Below are 25,437 nucleotides of genomic sequence, written 5' to 3'. Positions count from 1 at the left end.
GAACACGGATAGACCAAATGATCCAAACAATCCTAAATAATTTCCTATTAATTTATATGAACAGAGAAATGATTCAATATCCCTGCCTTGATTGAGAATATCTCAAATTCAGTGAGCTCAGGATGATGCAGTGTGAGGTTGTCACAGACATACTACAAACATAAATGTCAATCATCAATATACATGGAAAATATTTAAAAATGTATTTCCATGTTTAAAGTGAGAATATCTCCTGTAAGTGACATTCAGATGAGTCATTGATTTATGACCAGTGCTTAAGGTCAGACAGTAAAGGTGTGTGTGCAAAGCAGTCTGGTTTGCATTTGTACATCTGTGCATTTGAAGGTTGAGTGTGTTTCAGTGTGAGTGTTTGACACTTCTGCAGTGTTCATGTAAACATAATCATGTTTTCAAAAGCAAGTTAATGATATAGCGGCAGTCTTCAGTTACTCATTTGGCAATAAGGGCATTATAAAGGATATGGATGTCTTAAAAATGTATAAAAACAATGCATCCGGAGTGATGCTTCCACTTGAAACAAACACATTTAATTACTGAGACAGGCTCTTTCCATCCATCCATCCATCCAACCATCCATCCAACCATCCATCCAACCACCCATCCATTCATCCATCCATCCATTCATATAAGGCACATCTTTGGATTGTGGGAGGAAGCTGGCGCGCTCACAGGGGAACTGGATGGAGTTTGCATTTCCATGGGGACAACTCACTCCACACAGAATGGTCCCAGGTTCTGAATAAAACCCAGAATTCTTAATGTAAAGCAGCAGCCCTAACCATTTATTTCTGTACAAGAATTCATGACAATCCATCAAGGAGTTGTTGAGATCATTTCAACCAATCACGCACTCATCTCCTACATGTAACACCCAATTACAGTTACCTTTGCTGCAACAGAAGAGCTGGGCTTTTCTAGGAGGTCCCAAAGCTTCTTTCGTTTTTCGGTACAGCAGGTGTTGTCAAATTCATCCCCCTCTCTGTCTTTCAAATTGTCAGCCTCCCTTTTTAGCTCCTCGTTCATCTGCTCTTTTTTCTGGTGGTACCTTGCTTGACAACACGACTCCAGGTAGATCTCATCAATACCCCAGTAGTCGAGTTCTTGACTGAACGACAAAGCGCACATCTCTTCCATCATATGCAGCTTACCCGTGCGATAGAAGTTCAGAATTGATGTAAATGCTCCTGGATGTCGATCAAAAAAATATTCATTCTCCTCCAGGTTGAAATCATCACAGACTTCCATCAGAGATTCATGAGTGTTGCAATCTCTTAACTTTCCCAGGCGTGTTCGTGGTAGCCTATCTAACGTTCGCCACAACACTTCATGTGGGAGACCACCAACATTCAGCCTCACTCTGCGGAAACATGACTTGTTGCGAATGATGTCCACTGGTTCAGGTGGCAGTGATGATGTTGAGTGGCAGCCAGCTTTATTTAATTCTGTCAAGGATTTCTCCATGATGGCTTTAGGTTTGAGGAAGGAAGAGAACATCCAGAGCTAGGTGTTGGTCCAGTTTTCTTTCATTATTTTATCTAAAAGAGGAAAATAGGAAACAATCAGCATTCTAGGATCAGAAAATGAGTTCTGGTACAAAGCTAAATCTGAGGAATTGCAAGACATTTTTAGAAGGAGAAATTTGTGTGCGCTAGGGGCGTGGGGCGTGGGGCGTGGGGGACTTCACATTTTGCCCTGTGGTTTATTCCTGGTTTCTTACAAATCCTCATTGTCATTGGTTGAAATTCTAACAGCTCATGAGGAGGAAGAAGACCACATCTAACTACCAATATCTGGATCATTTCAGAGCTATCAGGATAATTTATCACTGATTTTAATGGGGATTGAATAAGCCAGTAGTTGACAAAAAACAAAACACACCATAGCAAAAATTGTTCCTCTCAGTCCCCAACTGATAACAGCTTTGTTTGAATATGTATAACAGGGGCAATGGCAACCCTTAAAGCATGCTGTGAATAAATTGGGGTTCAATATCTTATTCAGGGAAACTGCAACATGTAGGTAGGTGGACAACCCCCCTGAGCTATAGCTGGCCTCAAATTAGAAAAATAAAGTTTAATGAATGAAACTTTCTGTATATAGCTCAGAAACAGAGTAGATAAACACTGAAGAACATGTTGAAAATATCTGTTTTGTATTATGTTTTAAATTCTTTTGTGAATCAGAAATAAATACCCTTAGATTAGGGTTTTTGAGAATCAATCATTCAAAGAGTGGAGGTGGGTAGAGGGGGAAGGGGGCAATCAAAAACCTGGTGTAATATTGATTTCCTATGATCTCAACAAGACACTGAGATAAACCTAGTATAGAAAACCTTTAACATCTCATTTAAAAAACATCGAATAGAAACCCAGCATTAAACAGAAGGACTCTGCAGAATTGAACATCACAGGCTTGAACACCTCCTGAGCAGAAATATGAGGATAAATTTAGTTACCTCTAAATTTGCACCTATCAGTTGCCATCATCAATACTGTCATCTATTGTAGTCTCTTCTTGTAATTCTTTGCAAATGATATCCTGAATCGACTTCAAACATAAGCTCAGCTATGCTCTCTGAGATGACTCACAGCTAATTATAGGCAGCAGAATCAGACATTTCTCTACAAGGTTGGCAAGAAAAACACGTTGTAATCATAAGTAATAGCTATAGATTATATAGTTTTCTTATCAAATGGAGGGTTTCATGGCAATCCATCATCTAATCTATATGTAATTATCATACCTGACTGATGAAGATGTCACTTTATCTTCATTGTTCTTTTTTTTTTTTTTTTACATGTTATTACTTGTTTACATCTGTTTACAGGAGACACTGCCTGTGTAAAATACTGGTCTTACCTGTACATATTATGCATTAATTAATTAGATTATTTCTGTACATCTAATTACCACATCATCAAATATTTTCATATCTATTACAGTGTGTTCCTTTACTTTAAATGGAGCTATACTTCATGCCTTTGGGCTTAAATTTGTAATTTTGCTGTGATTCTATACATAACCTGAGGGGTGAATGAGAATTAATATTGTTTGCATTTATGACCATAGGAAACTTTTAAAAAGTTGAATGTCTCACATAGATGTAGACAAGTCAAAGAAATTACGCCAATGGCTGTGATCGGCTGACGTGATTTGTTTGTCTGTTTGAATGTTTTCGATCGGTTTTGCTTGGTCGATCGTCGCTCCCACACACGTGGCGCCCATGCAGAGCCGTGGGTGTGGACCAGAAAGAACGCTGTCCACCCTAATGGTGCTGAAAGCCCGGGAAGCGACGCACACTCCCTGGAATGACGGCGATCCGCATCGAAGCCACAAAACCTACAGCCTTCATGTTTTCTTCACTTAATGATTGGGATCCTTTTTGGACGGTACACGGCGTCACGACCCATTTGATTTCTGTCTGGAAAGTCATCCGATCCGTCATGTCTGCTGGATGTTATCATTGATCACTGTCACACAAAGTTTCAGACACTTCCCCAAACACAATTAGGCCTCCGCGTCATGTCAACAGGCTACAGACACGTTCGGCACAAACACCAAGAAGAACACCGAACCCAGGAGGAGAGGATCTTCCTGTCAACTGTTGGACATCCATTCAGGCCCGCATTTCAGATACATGTTTATTTAATTCAAGGCTTGGATTAAATTATGAAATCACCAGCAAATTAGTGTGTCTTTCTGTGCAGGCCTTCACTCTACTGTCATGCGCAACTTCACTGAGAAGGAGAACAATGTTATTGTGATTTTAATGACCTGCAATGTTCTGACTGTAAATCATCCACCGTTAATTTAAGCATTTCCCGTTCCGAGGGCTCCATATTGGTGCAGTTTTAACGCAGAGTAGACCTCCACCACACTGATACTCCATTACAGTCTAGACTTTACATTTGATCCCGTGCCTAATATTGGAAATAAGCATTAAAAAAAAAAAATACCGTGGTGAGTTGTCTTCTCGAATCAAAGCTGCGCGTTCCGCCCTGTGAACAATCAATCCTCTGGTTGGAACAGGCGGAGATGAAGCAGCAGCATTTGGAAAGAAAAGGAGGTGCCGTTCCTGGTTTACTCCTGTCAGGGTCTAACCCAATCCATGTCCCCCTCCTCTGCCTCCGACATGGCAGAGAGACTCGACGCGATCTACTTCCTCCCCGCCGCTTTCCTGCTCCTCATATCACAGCAGCGTTTCGCCCGGAGATCAACAAGTACGCCCGGAGCCCATTCGGACGGACTACCTGTGTTTCCCAGTCAGCTGTGAGAGGAGGTGCCGCATCTCTCTGACGGAGGATCCGCGGCGGCTCCGCGCTCCCTTCCACATCCCATTAACTCCTTCATCGCCGCTGTTGACGCCTGGCCACATCACCAGAGCGCTGCTTTGTTTACATGGAGGAACACTCTGATCCCAGGTTGTGTGATCCCAGGGCACAGAACCAATGACACAAGCAAAAACAGGTAACTTCAGCAAACTTGTGACATGGTCCTTGTGTCAGTTTAAAGCTGAGTGACGGATGAGCCTCATTTTAGGTCGACAAGCAAGTATAAAACCCCATTGCAGCTATAATATATCCAAAACAAGAACCAAATAAACAGACAAAATTAAAACACGAGAAAGTAGCACACAAGGGTAGGTTATTGGGAACGGCCTTCAGCATCAGTAGTAAAAGTATCTTTGCTGGAAAGAATCCCAAAGAATTCTTACATTAACCTACATTATCTGACATTGTGATGCATTAAGGCATGAGGAGCATCTGTTGGGGCATCACAGTTCATGGGGGTCGCAACAAATGCCCTGCAACAGTATTGATACTTTTGGACTTGACACTAAATCTGTTTTCTCTTGCAAGAGTTTGGATAATTTTACACATTTTCCCATTTTAGATTTATAAAATTAAGCACAAAAACACACACATGCATTTTTGAAACTTCTTCAAAAAGCAAACTAAAACAAAAGGCTACAAAATTCAAACTGAAACTATAGACATTAACTGATTGTCTTTTTATTTAAATTAATCATAATGAACATGTATTTAATGATGTACGTATATACAAAGGGTACACATAACAATAAACTGTGATACGGTGAATATATACCAAAGGATTCAATAAATAATATTTACATTCAAATACATTATAAAATCACAATTTGTTCTGCATCCTCTTTGGTCTGTATTGGACCAGCAGATCACCATCGGGTTGGAGAATCCCAAAACCATAGCGACTGGGATTAACTGGTGGTAGTTTAGCTTCTGGATCACACATCTCCAGATCGAAATGTGTCAGGAACAAGACCACAAATCTGCAGAAGCAAGATAAATAACGGCTTAAAAAATGTGGCAAATCACTCACTGATAAACAGGACTTATTTACAACATAAAGAAATGTAGGCTTGATACATGCAGTGATAGTTAAAAAAAATCACATCAACCAAGTAAACCAACCTGGACGTAACTGCTAAATGGATAAAAACAGGATTTGTTGTCTTTCATGTCCACAATAATGATAAATTTTTTCCTTAATTCTTATAAGAACATCAAATTTTTCAAAACAGTAAGTTCAAATTCCTCAACAATTATTTTCATTTTAGACTTTGCATTTCACTTCCTGATAAAAAGTAATTAATCAATTCTCCATAAAATTACAACATTCTTCACTTTTAAACATTCTTTCTCCATTTCAGCCATCACATGCAACACACAAACACAAAACCTTTTTCTACTGATGGATTTCTTACATATGAATGCATTTATCCTACAGACTTGAACCTCAGCAACACTACTCATGTTAAAATTGCAGTAAAATAAAGTAAGATTCTTGGGTAATAAAAAACGTTATCAATGAGAACCTTTTTAAATGTTGTCTTCCCAGGTGAGGGAACCAGTGTCAACATTTTTGATTAGCACTGAAGCAGGAATGCATAAGTCAGTGACTTCCTCATGTGGACAATAGAGTTGCAGCAATGTCTCTGGAAAGAGTTTTGACAGGTGCATTCACAAATTCCTTTGAAACTGTTCAGACTGAAAAAAGCGAGCAGACCTGCTCTCCTTTTACTGTGTGTTAAAGACCAGGCTGAACATTGACCTTTGTAACTGATGCAATATCAGCAAAGACAGGATTTCCAGTGTACATTTCATTGTGGAGTAGAAGCAATTTGCTAGCAATTATTACTGCTTGTTGCTGTTGATGATAGACAAAAAAGCATGAAGAAGGGAAATGGGGGTCATAACATGTGGAGATGGATTGTATGGGTCTGGTGTGGTTATCGGGATGATATTGTAGGAATTGCTTTGATCATCAAGATATCATTTTGACATTTATATCATGTAAAGATATGAATCTAAAACTAGATTTAAACACTCACTGTTTAATGGCTCTGACAGCAAACTCTTTGCCAGTGCATATGTTTCTTCCTGCACCCCAGGGCATGTTGTAATACTTCAGTTTTTTTCCATCCTTGTAGAATTCATCTTTCGCTGTCATGTCATCATTTAAGAAGCGATCATACTTAAAAACCTTTGAAGGAAGAAACATGAACATAAGTTGGAGACATAAATTGTAAGCAATCCAAAGTACAATCATCCCCTCTGACCACTGAGGACAAATTAAACATAATGAAATTAATGGATGGTGGAATTTGATCTTGCTCCTGTTAGTCAGCTTTATTCAGTATATTATCTTATTTTCACATTTGCTTTGATCCCAGGCTGTGTATTTATGCTTTGGGTGTGCCCAACAGTACCTGCGGTTCTTCGTGTATCTTTGGGTCCATTTGTGGACTTAGGAATGGGAACAGACACACTTTGTCTCCTCGTCTGAGGTGATAGTCTTGTCCACTGGCTTTAATCGAGACCTTGTCCTGCACCACCTCTCTATTGATCATTACCGCAGCGGTGAGCCTTAAGGCTTCACTCAGAACACTATCTGTAAAATGAAAAGGACAGCAGATTGGATGATGTCAGAGGGGTGTCAACATGAGTTAAATCAACACAGGCCTCAGGTGTACTTTGGACAGGTACAAACACTTGCAGGTATATGATTATATGAATAAAGGCATTTACTATTTAATAAACACAAAGATCAAATGTTTATTTCTAGTCATAGTTTCAGCATGCTGTACTTAAGTTGTTATTTCCAATAGGTCGAATGAGGTTTTGTTTCCATCTCACCTGAGAGACTTAACCTCAAGGTGGAAGAGCTAAAGTGAATCAGTGAAAAGGATGAGAGCAGCTGTTACGTACCAAACACAGGCGTGCAGGATGCTTCCAGCGGGTTGATGAGGGGATGCTCTAGGGAAGCGTCCCGGTGACTAAGGCCACTGATCTCCGATTTAAGAGCCTCCATGGCCTCAGGGTGAGTGAGCAAAAAGCCAAGGAGCCAAAAGGCAGCAGGTCCAGCATTACACTGAGTGGAAAAAGATTCAGCTGAACACAAACTACAAAGTATAAACTTCTAGAATAAAAATCTGAACTTTAGTCAGTGCATATTTTGCATGAAGACATGTAGGAAAAGATAATGCAGAGATAAGATGAAATTGTGAACTGATAGTTCCCCCTAGCAGGTGCCTGAACATGACTGATATGTGGAGAGGGGCTGAATCAGTCAAAACTCTATACAGACTGCTGTCAGCCTGTCAGGGAGAGACACCTGAACCTGTCAGACAATAATTGCTAAGCGTTATGGTGTTCTTATCACTGCACATGTCTGGTCAGCTCTTCACTGACAGGCAGGTCATTCCCAGAAGTGACTAAAGGTGCTTTGGCATGTATTTTCTGCCTTCTTAGATTTTGAGATTACCACACTACCTTTGAGGATTTAGTTTCTGGACTCCATTTTCAAGACAAACGTTTTAGAAGATACAACCTGTTAATTGGCAAGTTGGGTATCCACTTTCTTACCATTTCGTAGAGCTACACTAGCTATTTCCTACATTCATGGTCATTAAGAAAACACTGACTGCTGTTTCAATTTTCTTATACAATTCAAAACATCTCTGGCAAAAGCAAATGCAAAATCCTTTTTAGCGGAAATTATTCAAAAAAAAGTTGCATACTGGGAAAAGCTTAGAAGACAATATTTTCAAAGATAAGTTGATATTCTCCAGGCTATAACATTTGTTTTCAAGTGGAAAGAACCACCACCAGTTTGATCAGAAAATGCCTCAGTCTGGTTGAAGCACCCATACAGCACATGCGACAGTCACTGTTCACTCATCCATTTAATTCCTCTAGGCTCTGCAGTGATGCCCCAATGCGCATTAGTACCCCAGCAGACATGCTAAAGCGATGTGGGGGTAGAGTGCCCTTTCCAAAACCAACAAACACCCAAACATGGGAGCCTGGTGGGAAGCCTGGAAAAGGCTTCAGTTTTCTAAAATATTCAGTGACTGGTCTGTGGTGGAGCAGATTCAGTGCTGCATGTGGGATCCACATTCAAACATTAGACTGTTATCTCCCCCACCTGGTAACACAGGGCAATGACATCATGAACATGTTAACTTTGAATCTGTGCAGTCAAGGAATAAATCTGTTTTCACACCTATGTCGATATTTGGAGATACATTAATACAATTTATTTCAAAGGAATATTAATTGTTTTTACTTATCTCCAGTGGATTTTTCCAGTGAAAATTGGATTAACAGCACAATTCCCACAAATATATGCCAGGAACCACAGAACACAAGAACAAGGAAGTAACTTTGGCTGACGAGTACAGGTCTCATGAATTTGAGAAAGATTTTACCTCAAATGATACAACGTCTCCTGGAAACTGTTTCACATGATCGCATATTGTACAACTGCACTGAGATACAAGTCGAGGCATGTAGTTATCAGCAGAGTGGCAGCGTGACAGAGTGGAATCGAGTACCTCTTAGGTATTTATTGTTGACAGGGTGAATGTATTGGCAAGGAATTCAGCGTGGGTGTGGGAAGGCTGTCTTCTTGCAATACTTTGTGTGGGTGTGTGTTTGTTTCGGTGTGTGTCTCTGTATGAGTGGGGAAGTAGATAATAAACCAACCCTCACCTGTGTGGTCCACAGCTGTAAGAGTAAAGCTCTTTTCTGCATTTCTGCATCGACTCCCTCCTCCTGCAGGAAATGATGATAACTCAGCTGCCACGAGCTCGACTCTGACTCTCTGCTGGTCCACTTTGGTGACAGAAGCTCCCAAAGTTGTTCTTGGGTTGATATGACTGTTTTTCTTTCCGCTGTTAGAGATCCGACAGTAATTCATTCAAAAGTTTCTGCTGTGTCCACTGAAGGTGAAATAGCTACATTTTGATTCATATTTGCACAACTTACCTTGCTTGAGTGAGCATCGGGCCAATTTGGTGAGGAGGCTGTCAAATTTGCGGAACTCTTCGTAGATTAATGAAGCATTATCTCTCCTCTCAAATAAAGCAAGATATCCAGCCCTGAGTAAAGCAGTAAAGTTAACGTTTTTCTTTCTGTCATTATAAACACAGATGTCAACTGAGTTACACAAGTTCCAGTATTTCACATCTTAAGATGTTGTGTAATACCTGAAGAGGAGACTGTAGCAGAAACTGAAGAGGCCATCCTGTCTCCACTCTGGAGGACTGGAGTTTCTCTGGTCAATCAGCATGTCCTCAAGGTGTCTGTTCATGGAACTGCAGAGCTTGGAGAGACTGAGACCTTGAAAATGCCTGGGCAAATTAGAATAAAGAATATTCAGATTTACAACAAAATTTAAATGCAGATTTTATCATATTCCTCAATTCTGGTTAAAACATGTATTCTTTACTGTTCCATCCATTTCCTCTCCGTTGAAGGTTCGATGTTTGGCAACTGCAGACTGAAGACCCTCTGGAGAAGCTGACTTCTGTTGTGGTTGAAGCGGAGGGTGTCAGTGAGCACAGTGTCAAAAGAGTTTGGGTCCAAAAGCACAGTCACATATTGACCAGCGACACGCACCTGTAAAGAAGTACTGTTTGTTTTTCTGATATTCAGGGATTACATTTCAAAAACTTTTTGTCAATTAATCAGAAGTTATGGCCATTTTTTACATCACACTGTTTATTTAGTGAAACACTGTTTTTAAATGAGTCAAGTCCACACAAATGAAGAAATACACACAGAGAGACATACAAGTACAAATAGAGATGCTGGAGTGATGGGTGAAGTCATGGGTTTGGTACCCCAGTGGTGAACTGGCACCTCTCCAGCTATCAGTTCACACTAGACTTGAGCCGGCCACCCTCCGGCTCCCAAGCCAAGTCCAGTGTGAACTGAATTACTGCTCTACACTAAAAAAATCTTTGCAGCACAGACATACTCATAAAGAAAGCATCATCAGGAACCAGACAACTTTCTGCTATTGCATACATTTATTGATGAATTTCTTGCAATAAAAATTAATTACGTAACAGATGAGTTGAAATATTTCTTTGCACTGTGCAAAAACATCGGTCCGCTTTCTCTTACCAAACTGTTACATGATCATTTTTTAAAATTTCATACACAATTCCATCATCTAAAAATTACTCAATATCCTTAAATATCAATGTTTTTAGAAATAAAACTTTATTAGAACTTACTGTGAAAATATCCCCATGCTTTTCCTTCATCTGCCTTAAAAAATTTGCAGCATCTTTACTAAAAGCAAGCGCGTGCCCCAGCCATGGAAGAAGGCCTTTGTCTAGAGGTGGCTCCTTTTTTTGCCTGTTTAAGTAAAAATAAAGCTAATTAAAATTACAAAAACAACTACATCAACATGTCTGGAGTTAGCATGAAGAGCGTGAAAAGATGTGAACCATGATTTAAGTCAATGGACTTATTTGGTTCTTCATTTTCTGATGATGGTCACCTCTACTTCACTTAACAGAAAAATGTCTTAATTACATTATAAGATGAAGAGAATATCTATTTAGCAGTGCCTTAAAGATCTTTACATTTAAAGCACATTTGTTAATACATGTTGTTATGTTTTAATGTTGTGATCAAGTTATATATATGTTGTGATATGCTGTGAAGTGTTGTCTCTTAATTGTATAGTAAGTGTATGTATCTTGCATTATATAGGATAGGTATTGTGTGCTCTGTGCCCTTATCAAACATCTAACCATGTTTTTCTCTTGTAGATGTATTTTATTGCTTTTTCACATCATGACCAGGGGACTACAGCTGAAAACTAGCTTTCTGGTTAATTCTGGCTTTTTTAACCATTTGTAATTAGGTTTTTTTTTTTTAATGAACTTGTATGGTCCCTTTTCAAATAAACTAACATTAAAGTTTGAAGAGGGCGGCACGGTGGTGCAGATAGGCTCCCCATGACCCGCTGCGGTGGATATAGCGGTGGTAATCTGAAGATGACTGACTAAAGTTTAAAGATTAATAATTTGATATTAAGTACGTGAATTCAGTTTTTTAAACTTTTTTTCTTCTTCTTCCAGTTCAAATCCAAAAAAAATACTTAAATTGGCTAACTATGGGTTATTTAAGGACATGTGAGCAGAGATAAGTAAGTGGTTGGAGTAGATAATGCAAATACACAAGAATTTATAGCAATGATCAACAACTGAAGAACAATCAAGCAAATATCAATTTTTTTTTTACCTTGTGCGAGTAGAGTAGAGAAAGATGATAATAAACAGTCCACTAAGTAGTACGAGTGTTGCCCCTAACATGTTTCTGTCACTGCTGGCTCCACATTCACATCTCAGCTCTGTTCAGCTGTAACCACTTGTAGGGAGGCGTGGAAAGGTGTGGCCTGGACAACAGCAGTTACACAACAGTCTCCAGTGAAACACCACAAAAACCACGACTCCCTGACTGTCACAAACTGAAACTGAATCAAAACTTCACTGATAATACTATACACCATACTACTATATCTGAAACCGTGCTCACACAACAGATCACAATTCAGAATACCAGAAAATATCATGCGGAACAAATTTTCTTTCATACTTGTACGGGGGAAGCCACCTGCTGGCACATTTCACATCAGTGACGTCACGAAGATAAACACGCGTGACGTCACAACCTTCACTCTTCAAGTGTTGTGTTTTCAGACGTGGGTGGATGGGACTGTTTCTATGGCAACACTCGGTTTGTGAAATGTTTCCTTTCACATTCCTGACAATGACTTCCATACAGTCACACGAATCGGTGAGTCTTCAACTCTGAAACCAATGACTAAGTGACCAAATCCCGAAGATATGCTGCGTGAGTTGCGTTCATGTTTTGACATTTATAATTTTGAAAGCAGACAAAAAAAAAGAAAAAAAAAAAGAATCGTCTCGACAGTTAACAAACTACCATCAGATGGTAGTCAGATGGTAGCCTCACATTTCAACAATAATGAGGTCCAAATACAAAAATCATTCAGCTACAAGAGACCCCAGCTTTCCACCCGACCATGACAGATCATGTTGAAGCGGCTGAGCCGGAGGAGCCATTTGTGTGCTGGCGTTCATAAAATTACCGTCAGCACACAAAAACGAACTGGTTCTGAATCTACACAACATGAACGACCATGTTTTGCCGGTAGATGAGCGAGACGTCATTAAAACTAACAGCCGGAACAGCTCGGGAACATCAAATGAGCGAGGTGAAGTTTCGTCGAAACAGTAGCACGCAGAGCTAATAGTTGGCAAGTGCTAAAGTTCTGTGTGTTCTCAACTAACTGTCCCGAGTAGCAACGATAGCCTGAAACTTAGTTCCTATGCAACAAACATTTCTACTGCAGGATGCAGCTTCATCTTCCACCGGGGAATTTAAATGGATTAATACACAAATATTCCTGCAGCATATCGTTGTACATTTATCAATCAATCAATCAATCAATCAATCAATCAATCAATCAAACAAACAAACCTTATTCTAAACCGAACCTGTAGCCCATAACAATCATTTAAAGTATTTATTTGGATCTGCTCCAGATTTTCACATAGTCATAGATATTTCCTTCCAGATCCATACATGATTCACAGATAAGTTAAATTAAATGTGTAATAACATGCATATCCTGGCTCCACTCCTTACCCGGATCCACACCAACCAAACCTGTCATCATGTTTAATTTAATAGAAAACTGTTTGGTAGGTTTTGCATAATCCTGCTGAAAACCTAAACGGATTTTTTAAAAAAAGGACATTGGTGGAAACATTGGCTTAACCTCCTTAGTAGAAGTAATCAAACTAAGCCTAGAAAAGTTTTCTAACAAATTGATGTTGGCTTTATTTTTTATGATAAAAATGTTAATGTAATTATGAAGTTTTATAAATAAATGTAACCTATCTGTACAAGAAATCAGTCAATTGTATTTCATGCTTTGTGAAGTTTGATCAGTCAAAACTACTAAAAATAAATGTCATGAATTTAAACGATGTGCTTACTGGGAGCAGTAACCACATTGCAAATAAGCTCCCAATGTCAAAGCTGTATTACAATTTTGCTACAGGAACTATAGGACATGATTTATGACTTACCTAACAAAGATTTACGAAACTGTTGCAGCTTTGAGTGGCTGATGTAATATGATTCACGCTCATTTCTAGTGTTGGGCAAAGAATCTTCTGGGTTAAAAAAATAATCAATGTTAAATATTCTTTTTCCACGTACAAAATGATTGGGCTTTACATGCTGTCTTTGTTACATTTGGGGGTAAAAAACATCTCCCAGTGCGACATTAAACACAAAGTAAAGTCAGATTTAATGTTTAATGCTTTCTATTTAAAGGGGTCCTATTAGGCTGTATGCCTGAATCAGACATACGACAAATACTTTTTATGTTTTCCAGAGGAAGACAACGTTGCACCAACACTTCCAGCCAGTTGAGGATCCCAGGGTTAACAGTGTTGTGCTGTATGTTAATGACCCCAGCTTGTTTCATAAAACATACAATAGGTACTGTGTGTTGGAATGCAGTGTTCAAGTTTCCGGAGCCCAGTTAGAAAAAGCATTTTTACGTTATTAAACCCTCAAATCTGATCAGATTCATTCTGCAGCCAAAGCATTTTATAGTAATATTTGCTATGGGAATTTGAACTGGAGACTATGTGGTGAGAAAAGATTGCTGAGTTCTGCTGGGCTCCAACTTAAATTTAACAATCGTGTGACAAGCTGACAGTAGCCCACAGATTTACTGAAAATTACATGTCAAAGTCAGGGAACTTGGGTATCTTGACATCATTCAAATGGTAATGTTTAAAAAAGGAAGGGTTTCATTATTCCTGTCTCATGCATCAGTTTTTAATATCCTCTGAAGTTGCGTTGTGAATGTAGTTGTCAATTCACTTGACAAATCACTAGAGGTTGTTTGACTGTTTTTACAATAAAACTTTATTGAATCGAGGAGTTCTTAGGTTTAAGGAGCAAGACAGGGACTCATTCACATCCTCTGACTTCCTCTGGGGTGATACTGCACCATTATTGTCAAACTGTGCAATGCAACTCATTCGTAACACCTCAGCTTCTTCCACTCACTTCAGTTACTGCTGTTGTATGTGGGCTGTTCCCCAACAATTCAATATAGATAATTATGGACTTATGATGTATTTGTGATTTTTTTCCCCCCTCATGAATAATGTCATGCTATCCTTTATCACAAATGAGTAAACTGGATTTTTTTGGGGTGGGTGGTGGTCGGAGCGGGGGGGTAAACAGTTGGTGAGACAAAACAAGACATCAGGGGTCTCCATACTCAGTTGTGGAAAATTTATTTTTTCCACTAATATTTTCTATTATGTTTCATAGAAAACACTAAAAACAAAAAATGTTGAGATTTTGCACTACATTACAGTGATGCCAGTGAAGTGAAGTTCTCAATAAACTCACTGAACATATGAATTTGAATAAAATAAATATCTGCCCTAATGGATTGCAATCCTTTTCCTGTGGATGTCAGGAGTCTCATCCTCACCGATCATGTCTTGGACACAGATGTGAATACATGAATCCAAACTAACCAGGTTTACACTCTGTCTCTTCTGCTGTGCAGTTCTGATTTCCAAATCAGTTCATCTGAAATCATCTATGAGAAAAAAAAGTGGTGAAGAGGGAGGAGGTGGGGGAGGAGTCTGGCACTGACTTTCACATCCATTCAGCCTTTTCTGCAGGAACACTGAACTTGCAGAGAGAGAGAGAGAGAGAGAGAGAGAGAGAGAGAGAGGGAGGGAGAGAGGGAGGGAGAGAAGGAATGAGGAGGAGAGAAGAGCCAAGCTGGTCTGCTCGTTGTGCAGACGGAGCTATAATTGCAGAGGTTGCCATAGCTGTTTCTCTCGGTGACATGTATCTCAAAACGTGAGTCGTTTCCCGATTCCTTGAGGAGTATCGATCGAGAGGAGCGATCAGGGACTGGGATCATTATGCACTTTTAGATCGACGCCACGTTGAACGCAGAAACCTCATTCGCGTCTAATATCCCAAGTTGAGTCAAGCGGGAGATGATCCGCATCTGATTGTTGCTCAACTACCCGGAGAGGACTGCGGACAGGGCGAAGACTGCATCGTTCCAACGGAGACGCCGAACCCAGCCAGGGGGATTGCACAACCTCCCCAAAATGTCATCTCAAGCCAAAGTCAAGAAGGACAAAGAGATTATTGCCGAATATGAGACCCAAGTAAAAGGTGGGTAACGTGCAGGCCTGTTGTTCTTCCCCATTGCGTAATTTGACCACACAGCTTTCCACGGCGTTTACTCTGCAGTGCTGTGGGGTATGATAGGCATCGCTTTATGTCTTTCACACAACACTGACCTCAAACCATCAACAATGAGCATTTTGCATTAGGTTATTACTGAATCCAGTGGTTCAACAATGGAGATCCAACTTGGTTGGACCGGTTTCTCAGCACTGATTTTTGATACTGAAGATGACATCTTGTATTTAACACATGTCGACGTACATACTACAGCTTGCATGATGGGAATGCATGATGAGTCTGTCATACTGCTGCACACCCAAAAAGGGAATGTACTAATTCAACTTTCAAACAGGCATGAGACACTTAGGCCTGCTCAAACAGGATGCATCCAATGGAGAGGATTTCTTCACACCCCAGGACAAAGTGAAGTTTTGTGGGAGGGGGGGGTGCTCCACAAGATCACACAGCAAACTGTTCAGAAAGTTCATAAAAAATGTATGCTGTCAGTATGAATTATGAACCATGAAAGGATTTTATTGTCTCAATATGTGACTGGATGAAGAGCCCAGAGCGATTGCAGGACTCTAACAGGGTGTAGGTGCTGGCAGTGAAGGCGTTTTATGAAGCAGGTCGATTCTCTTCACGTCTATCCATCACCTTCTCCAAGAAGAAACTTCATTTCACAAACGGTTATGTAAAGTGTGAAATATGATTTTTGCGTTTGACCATTCCCTCAGGAGGAGCAGTGGAAAGCCCTGATGGGCCTCAGGGAGCGAGTAGCAGTTACATATCTCTCACAAGGATGCATCCGAATGTAGGCTGGAGGGACAGGGGTTCAAACCAATGGCCGGCCAATAATCGGAGGAGGCTCCTAACACCTAACACACAAAGCTGTGATTTTATGCAGCATGTTTGTTATTAGAGTTTATTCACAGAGACAGATGAAGCACGTTTCCTCTAATATGAGCGGCTGTAAGACCACTGCAATATGGCTAAAATTAAATTAGGCCAACTCATTTATGCCAAAGCAATAACAAAATATTTTAGGCTTGTTTGCATAAAGTTGGCAAATTCATCTAAATACATCAGTGCACTCAATCACTTTGAAGAGCTTCACACATAACTTATAAAATACATGAATCAAAAGTGTGAAGTTGAAGTTCATCTCAACTCTGGAATGAAGTCGTGTTTTTAGTTTAGACTTAAAACAGCCACAAAATGTCTCGGTGGTGTGTCTTCCTAAGAACATGAATTAGAATCCCAGTGACAATTTTTTTTTTTTCACCCTACGGACCTAATAATAAAGACAGAATGTAATAAGTTAGTGAGTTATCTATTTTTTCTTCAGACTCAAGCAAAGCCAAGCTACTTGCTTGTTATTGGCCGCTGAGGGAGGTTTATATACTATATACAGCCTCAGGAAAATCATTTTCATTTTATGTCATTATCAATTAGTTATTAAATGGTTCATTAATATTTTATTAGCATGAAATTTTATTGAACCTCATGCAGATTTAACCGTAACTAAATAAAGGTTTTCTTTGATACTACTAGCAAAATACACATTACACAGTGATATACTTTTTTAAAATAAATAATAAATATTTTAAATGACACTAAAAATAACTTCAAATGTGCTGTATGCAAAGTCAATTTAAGTGCACTGATGCCCAATGGATATATCTGCGTAGAAGGAATTATTAACTGTTGTGTTGCTGAATTGTATTTGCAGAAATGTTTATATACACATTGTGTGTGTGTCATAAAATTTCACCAAAGTCAAGTTTTCATATGGATGAAACCCAAACACTGCTGCTTTGGTCCCACAGAGTAGAAATGACCACAGCTTATCAACGTGTGTCAGGATCGAGGAGAATGGTCACACATCTAACAGATCGAGAGGCGTTTGATTTTCTGTCTACCATTCTCTTCAGTCTCTTCATCGGGTCAGTTTAGTTGTTTGACTCCTTCACTCTCCCTCTCTCTTGCTTGCTTCCCCCCTCTCTCACATACACTCTCTCTCACTCTATGTCTCTCTGGTGTTTCCATCAGCTTTGTGGCTGTGAGAGAGCCATCAGACTGTCTCTCGTCTCAGTTTCAGGAAAAGCTTTTAAGCTGACGTCTTAAGCTCATTTGCAAACTGGGCTTAGATCAGTTCAGAGCTGTGGGGGCTTTACTCTCACACTGACACTGGCCTCTAATAATGCTGAGTTGCTGACTGCACAGCAGCTCAATCAGAAACAAACCTAATGCGTTTGGAGGGAGCTTTCAACATACTGCATTTCAGCCAGCAGCGAGGCCTCCACATCTTTGAACAAATGTTGGTGTTTTGCTGTGGATTGTGAGTTCAAAGTGTCACAGGTCCATGAATGTTGTGTCACAAGTCATCACTAATGTATTAATGACTGAGTGCCCTGCTGCACTATATGAGTCATCAGTTGAGCAGCTGAACTCATTTTTTTTGTTTTGTGACTAATGCATGATATGTCTACCTGATATGTAACTGATACAGGTTTCTGTGTGCAGGGCTTGGCTGAAACTATTATTTTGTGTTGTTAATCACCTTGATGTATTTTAAACCTTCTGACTCAGCCCAAAAGCAAAATACATGAAAATGAAGGAATGCCTTTTGTAATGCATTATACTCTATTTCTAGCTTAAAGCCATGTTTTTATGTCATTTGATCTTTGTGGATCCGAGCTACTTTAGTCGCACACACAGGTTGTTCATTCAGTACATTATAAACTGCTCCTTGAAAGGTTTGCTGTCATTAAGAGCAATGGCAATACCAAATTTGCGCAATATTGAATTTACAAATCTTTGGATAAATAAAATGACTAAAAATAGGATATATATAATAAACATAGTGTAATATTTTAACATTTTATGTGCTGAGAGGGTTTTTTTGTGTGTGCGCACCTTTTGAAAACCACTGTCTAAAAATTGGGTTATGCTCTTGACACTCACCACTGTCACCTTCAGGAACACACAGACTCACCCGTCCATGTGGATTCACCATAAAGAATGCTTAAAAGGAAACTGTCTTGAAATGTCAATGTTGTGTGACGAAAATGAAATGTTGTTTGCGCTTTGTTGACATACTAAATAGATAATGATATAAAAAAGAAATCTCCTTGGAATCTTGCCCCCTATGTTCTGGCTTTTCCCATCCTGGGGTTGCATAAATAGCGATGGCTTTACTTGTCAGAGATATTTGTATGGAGAGCTGGAGGGGAATAAAATGGGAACTAGAGCAAGTAGACTGTAAAGGCATACCACAGCCATTACTGCATTCAGAAGACAAGTGTTCACAGAACACAGCCTTGATTTGCATCAGATTATGTCAACGTGTCAGTCTGGGTTAGGCCACATGTGACTAGCCACGCATGGCTAACTGCAGACAGCCTGGAGATGGCTTCTGGCCATTACAATAGCTATGCTAGGCCATTTTTGGAGGCTATTTCAGCAATAAAGACTCTTCACTGGATATTTCATCTTCTTTGTTGCGGCAGATTAAAAGCCATGCTGGAGGCTTTGCAAAGCAACACTGAACAATGCTGCCCTACAGAGCCAGACTGCAATACTGTATCTGCAAAAACATGAAAAAAACAAAATAATATTCACCAAAAGTATTTAAAAAAACAACAGCTAATATCTCTGGAAAGGTTTCCACGAAACAAGTCTTACAAGACGGAAAACATTTCAACATTTTTAGGTAAAAAAGACTACTGAGCAACTGCAGTAGATACTGCACTTTACTTCTGCAAGGCAGAACTATTTCCTCCCGTTTGTTAGACATTAAGCCTCGTGGCCTCTGGAGAGTCACCTAATAGTGTTCACCTCACACAGATATTTTCTTTCAGATAGTAATCACTCGTATCTAAAGGATGAGTGTGACTCAATTGATGTGTCAGTGATTGTTGTTTTTTGTATTTCAGTACAGTATGTGTCCAGGCAAGGTCAGTTAACCTGACAAATTATGCAAACTGACATTCAGAACTTTTCACAATTGTTCATGTTGAATAATTTGATTAGTTTCCAAAAAAAAAGGATAGTATTATCATTTTAAGCCATTTTCATATTTAATCAATAGCAGGATTAGGAATTGTAGATATCAATTTTTATTATTTTTTTTACTAGGTACAAATCCAAGCCAATATAGTCTATTGTAGAGATCAACTGTCCCCACGTTAAAGACATAAATATAGTTCTAGATACCTAAAATTAATATTATAACAAGTCAAAATTAACTTCTTGATCAGTTGGTGTGTATTTGTAACTGGAAAGAACATGATTTCAGCTTACCATACATGTTCGGTCCTGCGAGTCTGCCCTATCCAAAGCAACTATACATCATATTCAGTTAAAATTTGTATAAGAAGGGCAATGGATGACCTGAAAATAATCATAGATTCAACCCCCCACAAAGCACAGAACTTAAATAAAATACATAGTTTTTTTAAATTATACAAATCAGTTTGTTATTTGTGCTTGACTTAAAAGTATAAAACATTCCTGATATTGATATGACGTCAAATCACCAGCCCTGTCTGTAACGTTTTTGTGCGTCAGTAAAATATATACTTCATCATAAATTCACAACTTCAGATATATTCCTAGTTTTGTTCTCTTTTAATGTTAAAGCCATTGGAAGCAACAACTTTATTCTCAAACCTACGCTCATTCAAAAACAAACCAGAATGATCATCACAGGAAAAAATATCTTAAGTACTGGGTGCCATCCTGATAATGAAAATTTTCCTACTTTGGAATAATGTACTTCATTAATTCAGGCCACACACCGTTTGTACACAAATAAGATGTTGAGTCACTTGGTTCTGCAGTTAATCCAAAGACATAAAGATTAAACTTTTTTATTGTGTCATCAATAAAAATGTGGAGAAGGGTCTGCATTTTGCTTTTAGGACTTACATCCTGGTGCGTTATTCACTCAGACCTCTTTTCTAGCCTGCTTGTAATCATGCATTACTCTGCAAAGGCCTGAATCATTCATTGAATGCAGTGCTGCATTGCTCACTCCCTAGTAACAGTTTAGGTTCTAAAAATAACACCTCCAGGAGAGCACAAGCAAATATTATGAGACTTTTTACTGTCTCACTGGTAAAATATGTAGTTAAATCATATTAAATCAATTCAACTATCCTCACTATATTGCTGAAACCTTCATTTACACTGTCAATGAATGATTACAAGCTGTGAAAGTTACACGGGCTAACAAAATGTGTTTAGAGGTCTTTTCAGCACTGGAGTTCATCACATTGACTGAGCTTGATTATGGCCCCATTAATCAGCGCTGGCTGTTTATTGAGTATTTTTTTTACCGAGAAAGTTGTCCTTGCTGACTGTGCCCAACAGACTGACTGTTGTGGCTTTTGGAACACAGAAGTGGCCTGCTCTCATTGAGATGCATTAAGAAACTTGTAACCAGGCGACTAGGCAACTATGGGGACCATGAAGGGAAAATATCCAAACAGCGAGGGACAACATATTCACTCTGTCGTCCTTGTTTTTGTTGTTTCATTCAGATTTTCAGACACAGCTACAGAAACAGCATTCAGTGGTGAACAAAAGGACTTCTTTTTGTTACCATTCATAAATTTTATTTCTCATGGTTGAGACAGCCTGTTGGATGAATGTTACTCATGTTACTGTTCCCTCCATAGATACCTTGTTTTTTTCCCTGTGTGTGTTGGCTGAGTGGGGGGGGGGGTGTCTTTGATTAGCAGGACATGTAAAATGTAAAGCCCCTGTTAGCTGACATGAGTGATATCGTGTTGTTGCTTTATTAGATTTGTCATCCGAGCTTCAAATTGCAGAACAAACTATAATTGTAAACTTTTCAATTATAAAGAATGGTTGTTTTATACAAATTTATATGATGTTGTGTAGTGAGTGGTAAGAGGTCAGGATATTGCTTTCACCTTCAGTTTTATTGTTTCAGATTGTTATGAACATTTTATCATTGTACCCTCATGGACATGTCATGTTCAGCTTCATAGGCCGTCATGATTTATATTATGCTGTATGTCATTCTTCTATTTACACATGTCTACAGTCACACTTTCAGCATCTACTGGATAATTTATGGCAATGTCATGCTAACAGTACAGAATAGAAGTGTTATTTGTATTAATGTTTACCATTATGTAAGACTGTAAAAGTCACGTTATTGCTCCATTGGACATTTTTATCACTTTAAATTGCAGCAGTGTTTTGGTATAGCCGACTGCTAAGAGGCAGACTGGCAATTTACTTGTGGTCATTTTGAAAAACTCGGATGAATAAAATATAAGAAAAAAATTTAGAGTACAATCTTGAGCAGTAAACATAACTCTTTCAAGACAATGCAGGAATGTTTGTTGACTAGCTCATAGTGTGCTTTTCCTGCTGCAAATAGGAAATGCCACATTTTCCCGATATATTTTCTGGAAATTTGAAACATAAGGAATTAATTCATGTGAAAAATAAAAAATACCTGTTCATGGTATCAATATTTATCAAACATAGTTCCAAAACTGAGGTTCTACATTTCCTAGCATGCTTATGATCTCATTGTGCAACATGAGCAAGAGCAGTGTACTTCCAAACCACATTGGCAGAAGACCATCCTATAATTAAAAGAATGTCCGTAATTTTTTTCTTCTAGACTGAACTTCTCTGAAGGCTTGCTCAGCACTTTGCACTTTGAGAAGCTGACCTATTTTATATTTTTCCGAGCTACATGCATGCTCATACTCACGTGTGCTACCCCAGCATTTAGATATCCCTGCGTTACACACACATGTACACAGCAGGCAGAAGCACTCCGGCATCCAGTTTTATCCAATTACGGCAACCTTGTTAATATTTTTGTGTTAATTTACTCTTGACCTCACATATTTGTGTTGCCCAGTGTCTCCTGCTGTCGATTGTAGGTTCACTACATTATTACATTGAGGCACAAATAACACTAAGGTACTCTTCCTTCTTTTCCCTTGTAGAGATACGTAACCAACTGGTGGAGCAGTTCAGATGTCTGGAGCAGCAGTCTGAGTCTCGACTCCAGCTGCTACAGGACCTGCAGGAATTCTTCCGTCGAAAGGCCGAGCTCCAGCTCGAGTACTCCAGAGGCCTGGACAAACTGGCTGAGCGCTACTCTTCCAAAATCCGCACCTCCAGAGAGCACCAACACTTAAAGTGAGTCTCCCCACCATCTGTATGCTAAGCACGATAACATCTGTACTACATTTTCTTGACTGATAAATAACAGTTAGATATTTGTTCTGATAGCATAGTGCAGAAATATGGAAAAAGAGGGAGAGGAAGACAGAGGCGGGATCAGCAACAGAGAGGAAAGGAGAGATTAAAGCAGAAGAAATGACCTGAAATTAAGCCAAGACTAAGGAAGCTTGTGGCCTCAGGCTGCTGTGTTTCTCCCAACTAGGTCAGACTCAATCCAACCCCCACCACCTCCCTTGTTTTTCTGTGTGGCTGTCATTTAATTTCCATTCTCCAAAAACTTCACGCTAGACTGCCATGTAAATACTCATAAGCGTGTAAGAGTCTGAGGAAATTGACTGAAACTGTTTAAAATGTGGCGCACGGTGGCGCAGTGGTGGGCGCTGTTGCCTTACAGCAAGGCGGTTCTGGGTTTGAGTCCCGCTCTGTGCGGAATTTGCATGTTCTCCCTGTTTCTACCCGGTTCTCTCCAGGTTCTCCGTGTTCCTCCCACATTCAAAAACATGTGGTTCAGGTTAATTGGCCGGTCCCAGATTGATCATAGGAATGAGTGTGTGTGTGTGTGTGTGTGTGTTTTTGTCTGTGTGTAGCTCCGCGGTGCACTGGCGTCGCGGCCGGAGTTTCCCTGCCTCACACCCTAAGACAACCTGGGATAGGCTCCAGCTCCTTGCGACCTGCGCAAGCTGATGAAGCGGGTTGAGAAAATGAATGAGTGATGAATGAATGTTTAAAATGTTTGTGTAAGGGAGATCTGTGGTCATGAAACAAACATAGCCTGCAGCATGTTGAGGCCTGGGCTTATTGTGACTTCTGGGTCTTTTTCTCGCTGCATATGGAATCTGGGTCTACTATGATTTGAATCAGTTATGAAAATAATTCTCAGAAATTTGTATGTAATAGAATTTTTTTAATCAATTTGGTATCAGACTTATTAAATGTTGACTAAAATGGCAAACCTAATCCTTTAGTTTTGCAGCTTTAGCAGTGCAGGAAATATAATTGTAATTTATGGTGCAGATGGTTCAATTGATTCAGAAGTAGCTGCACACCCGTTCATGTGACCTTGCTGAGTCAGTCATGTGTAACAGTCTCTCTGGTTTATTCAAGAGTGGTCTTTCCATCTCTCTTTCAGTCTCCAGCCAACTGGACATGAAGCTTAATCGCGGCGGAGAGCTCCCGTCACCGGGACATTGACAAATGGAGCGTTCCCTCAGAGGGAGACCTCTGCAATAGACTCACATTGCATGACTTCCCTCTACACCCTGCTGTCCCAGATTCTCTCCCGTCACATTGAATGATCATCATCTTGTCTCTTTGAAAGCCTAGATTCACAGACTACAATGGAAGGACTGAGTTTGTATCATTAATAATCCCACACAGTCTTCCAATGACGTTTCAGAGTTGACTCAGCTCGATCTAGTTCAATTCAGTCTTTTCTAACATACAATCAGTGACCAGTTCCTTTCTTACTCATCCATTATCCCCTCAGACATCCATTTCTGATGTCAGATTTAACAAAGGGTATCAGTAGACAGTCAACAGACATTTTCACAACTTTCTGTGACAGACTGGGTGAGGTGAAACTGATCATAAAATACCATGATTATGTTCTTCTTTTGAGAAGGCAATTTATATCCAGAATGTTTCACAATCTGTAAAAGACATATTATGTCTTTGTATTGTCAGATCACGCTCCTTCAGCTGTGTGGTGTAATTTACTTCTTGATTAAGAGACTTTGTCGTGAAATACTATCTGGTGGAAAAGCTCCTGTGTTAGTCCCTGAATGCTCATACATCAAGTTTTTTGTGCACTGAATGCTTCTCATCCTTATTCAAGAGCAGCAACAGCCAAAGATTTACAGGCAGGTCTCTGGCATTCCGTGTTACGGATCAAACACAAGCTCTGCTTAGAAGGAGAGCCAATAGGGAAAGCTTGATCTTAATATCAAAGTGTTAAAGGATGAAAGATGCTGATGCACCCACACTGGATTACCTTTAGATCACAAGTACAACTATAGTACATGCCGACACACAACTTTCCAGACTGCTGTTCTGTTCTATCTACTAAGTTTGTCCAAGTTTTTGAACATTATTTAATTACAAGAGATTGACAGCCATAGTCAGTACTAAGCATTGTGATGCATGAGGAATATACAACATAATATTACTTAAATTTCATTGTGTGTCATTCAGACCCTGAACATAACTAAAAAATGTATCTATGAGCAGATCTAGTCGATGTCTTCAAACGTTTCAGATCCAACTCAACGGTGGCCAGTTAATTTCAACATTGTTTTGGATTCTTGATCTATATTGGGGCTTTTTTGATCTCCTTTCTTTATTAGAACACAGAAGTTGGCATCAGCTGCAGGTCAGAATGAGCATCACTTCAAAAAGTAAACGAATGGATGAAAAAATATCTTCCGGGAAAAGAATGATTAACTCTTTGAGGCAGTTGACAGGAAACAAGACGAGACTGCTTCTTTTTTAAAATGTGATCTTCAAAACTGATGTTTGAGAGAAAAAATAGCGCTTGCAATTTGAACTCAATTTGAACTAC

At 39.4% G+C, this 25,437-nt stretch overlaps 3 protein-coding genes across 5 annotated transcripts in view; 1 reads left to right on the top strand and 2 right to left on the bottom strand.

Annotated features, from left to right (window-relative positions):
• Window positions 1–4,274, bottom strand: part of kcnb1 (potassium voltage-gated channel, Shab-related subfamily, member 1) — a 31,656-nt gene extending 27,382 nt beyond the window's left edge. The window contains exons 1-2 of the mRNA XM_068315783.1: window positions 3,978–4,274; window positions 907–1,556 (exon numbers count right to left, since the gene is read on the bottom strand). Of these exons, the coding sequence (XP_068171884.1) occupies window positions 907–1,515 (609 nt within the window). The 5' untranslated portion in view covers window positions 1,516–1,556; window positions 3,978–4,274. The remainder of the gene's footprint in view (window positions 1–906; window positions 1,557–3,977) is intronic.
• A 755-nt stretch (window positions 4,275–5,029) lies between these two features.
• On the bottom strand, window positions 5,030–13,128 carry ptgis (prostaglandin I2 (prostacyclin) synthase). 2 transcript variants are annotated; one of them, XM_068314354.1, is made up of 10 exons: window positions 11,607–13,128; window positions 10,589–10,712; window positions 9,796–9,965; window positions 9,554–9,697; window positions 9,333–9,445; window positions 9,057–9,238; window positions 7,272–7,434; window positions 6,773–6,954; window positions 6,395–6,546; window positions 5,030–5,332 (listed from the first exon to the last, which is right to left on the bottom strand). In XM_068314354.1, exons 1-10 carry the CDS (start codon window positions 11,675–11,677, stop codon window positions 5,173–5,175), a joined length of 1,461 nt encoding a protein of 486 aa, XP_068170455.1. In that variant the 5' UTR covers window positions 11,678–13,128; the 3' UTR covers window positions 5,030–5,172. The 2 variants fall into 2 exon arrangements, with proteins under 2 accessions (XP_068170455.1, XP_068170456.1); XM_068314355.1 differs by having other exon boundaries at window positions 9,796–9,873; window positions 11,607–13,124.
• Window positions 13,129–15,206: 2,078 nt separating this feature from the next.
• The window catches only part of LOC137594812 (SLIT-ROBO Rho GTPase-activating protein 3-like), a 34,367-nt gene continuing 24,136 nt past the window's right edge, over window positions 15,207–25,437 (top strand). For both annotated transcript variants that reach the window (XM_068314353.1, XM_068314352.1), the window contains exons 1-2: window positions 15,207–15,623; window positions 22,640–22,835. In XM_068314353.1, the coding sequence (XP_068170454.1) occupies window positions 15,557–15,623; window positions 22,640–22,835 (263 nt within the window). In that variant the 5' untranslated portion in view covers window positions 15,207–15,556. The remainder of the gene's footprint in view (window positions 15,624–22,639; window positions 22,836–25,437) is intronic.

The sequence above is a fragment of the Antennarius striatus genome, chromosome 5 (genome assembly GCF_040054535.1).
Source record: "Antennarius striatus isolate MH-2024 chromosome 5, ASM4005453v1, whole genome shotgun sequence".
In the NCBI taxonomy this organism is placed as follows: domain Eukaryota; kingdom Metazoa; phylum Chordata; class Actinopteri; order Lophiiformes; family Antennariidae; genus Antennarius; species Antennarius striatus.
The sequence above is the reverse complement of the archived record's forward strand: the minus strand, read 5'-3'. Positions and strand labels throughout refer to the sequence as shown.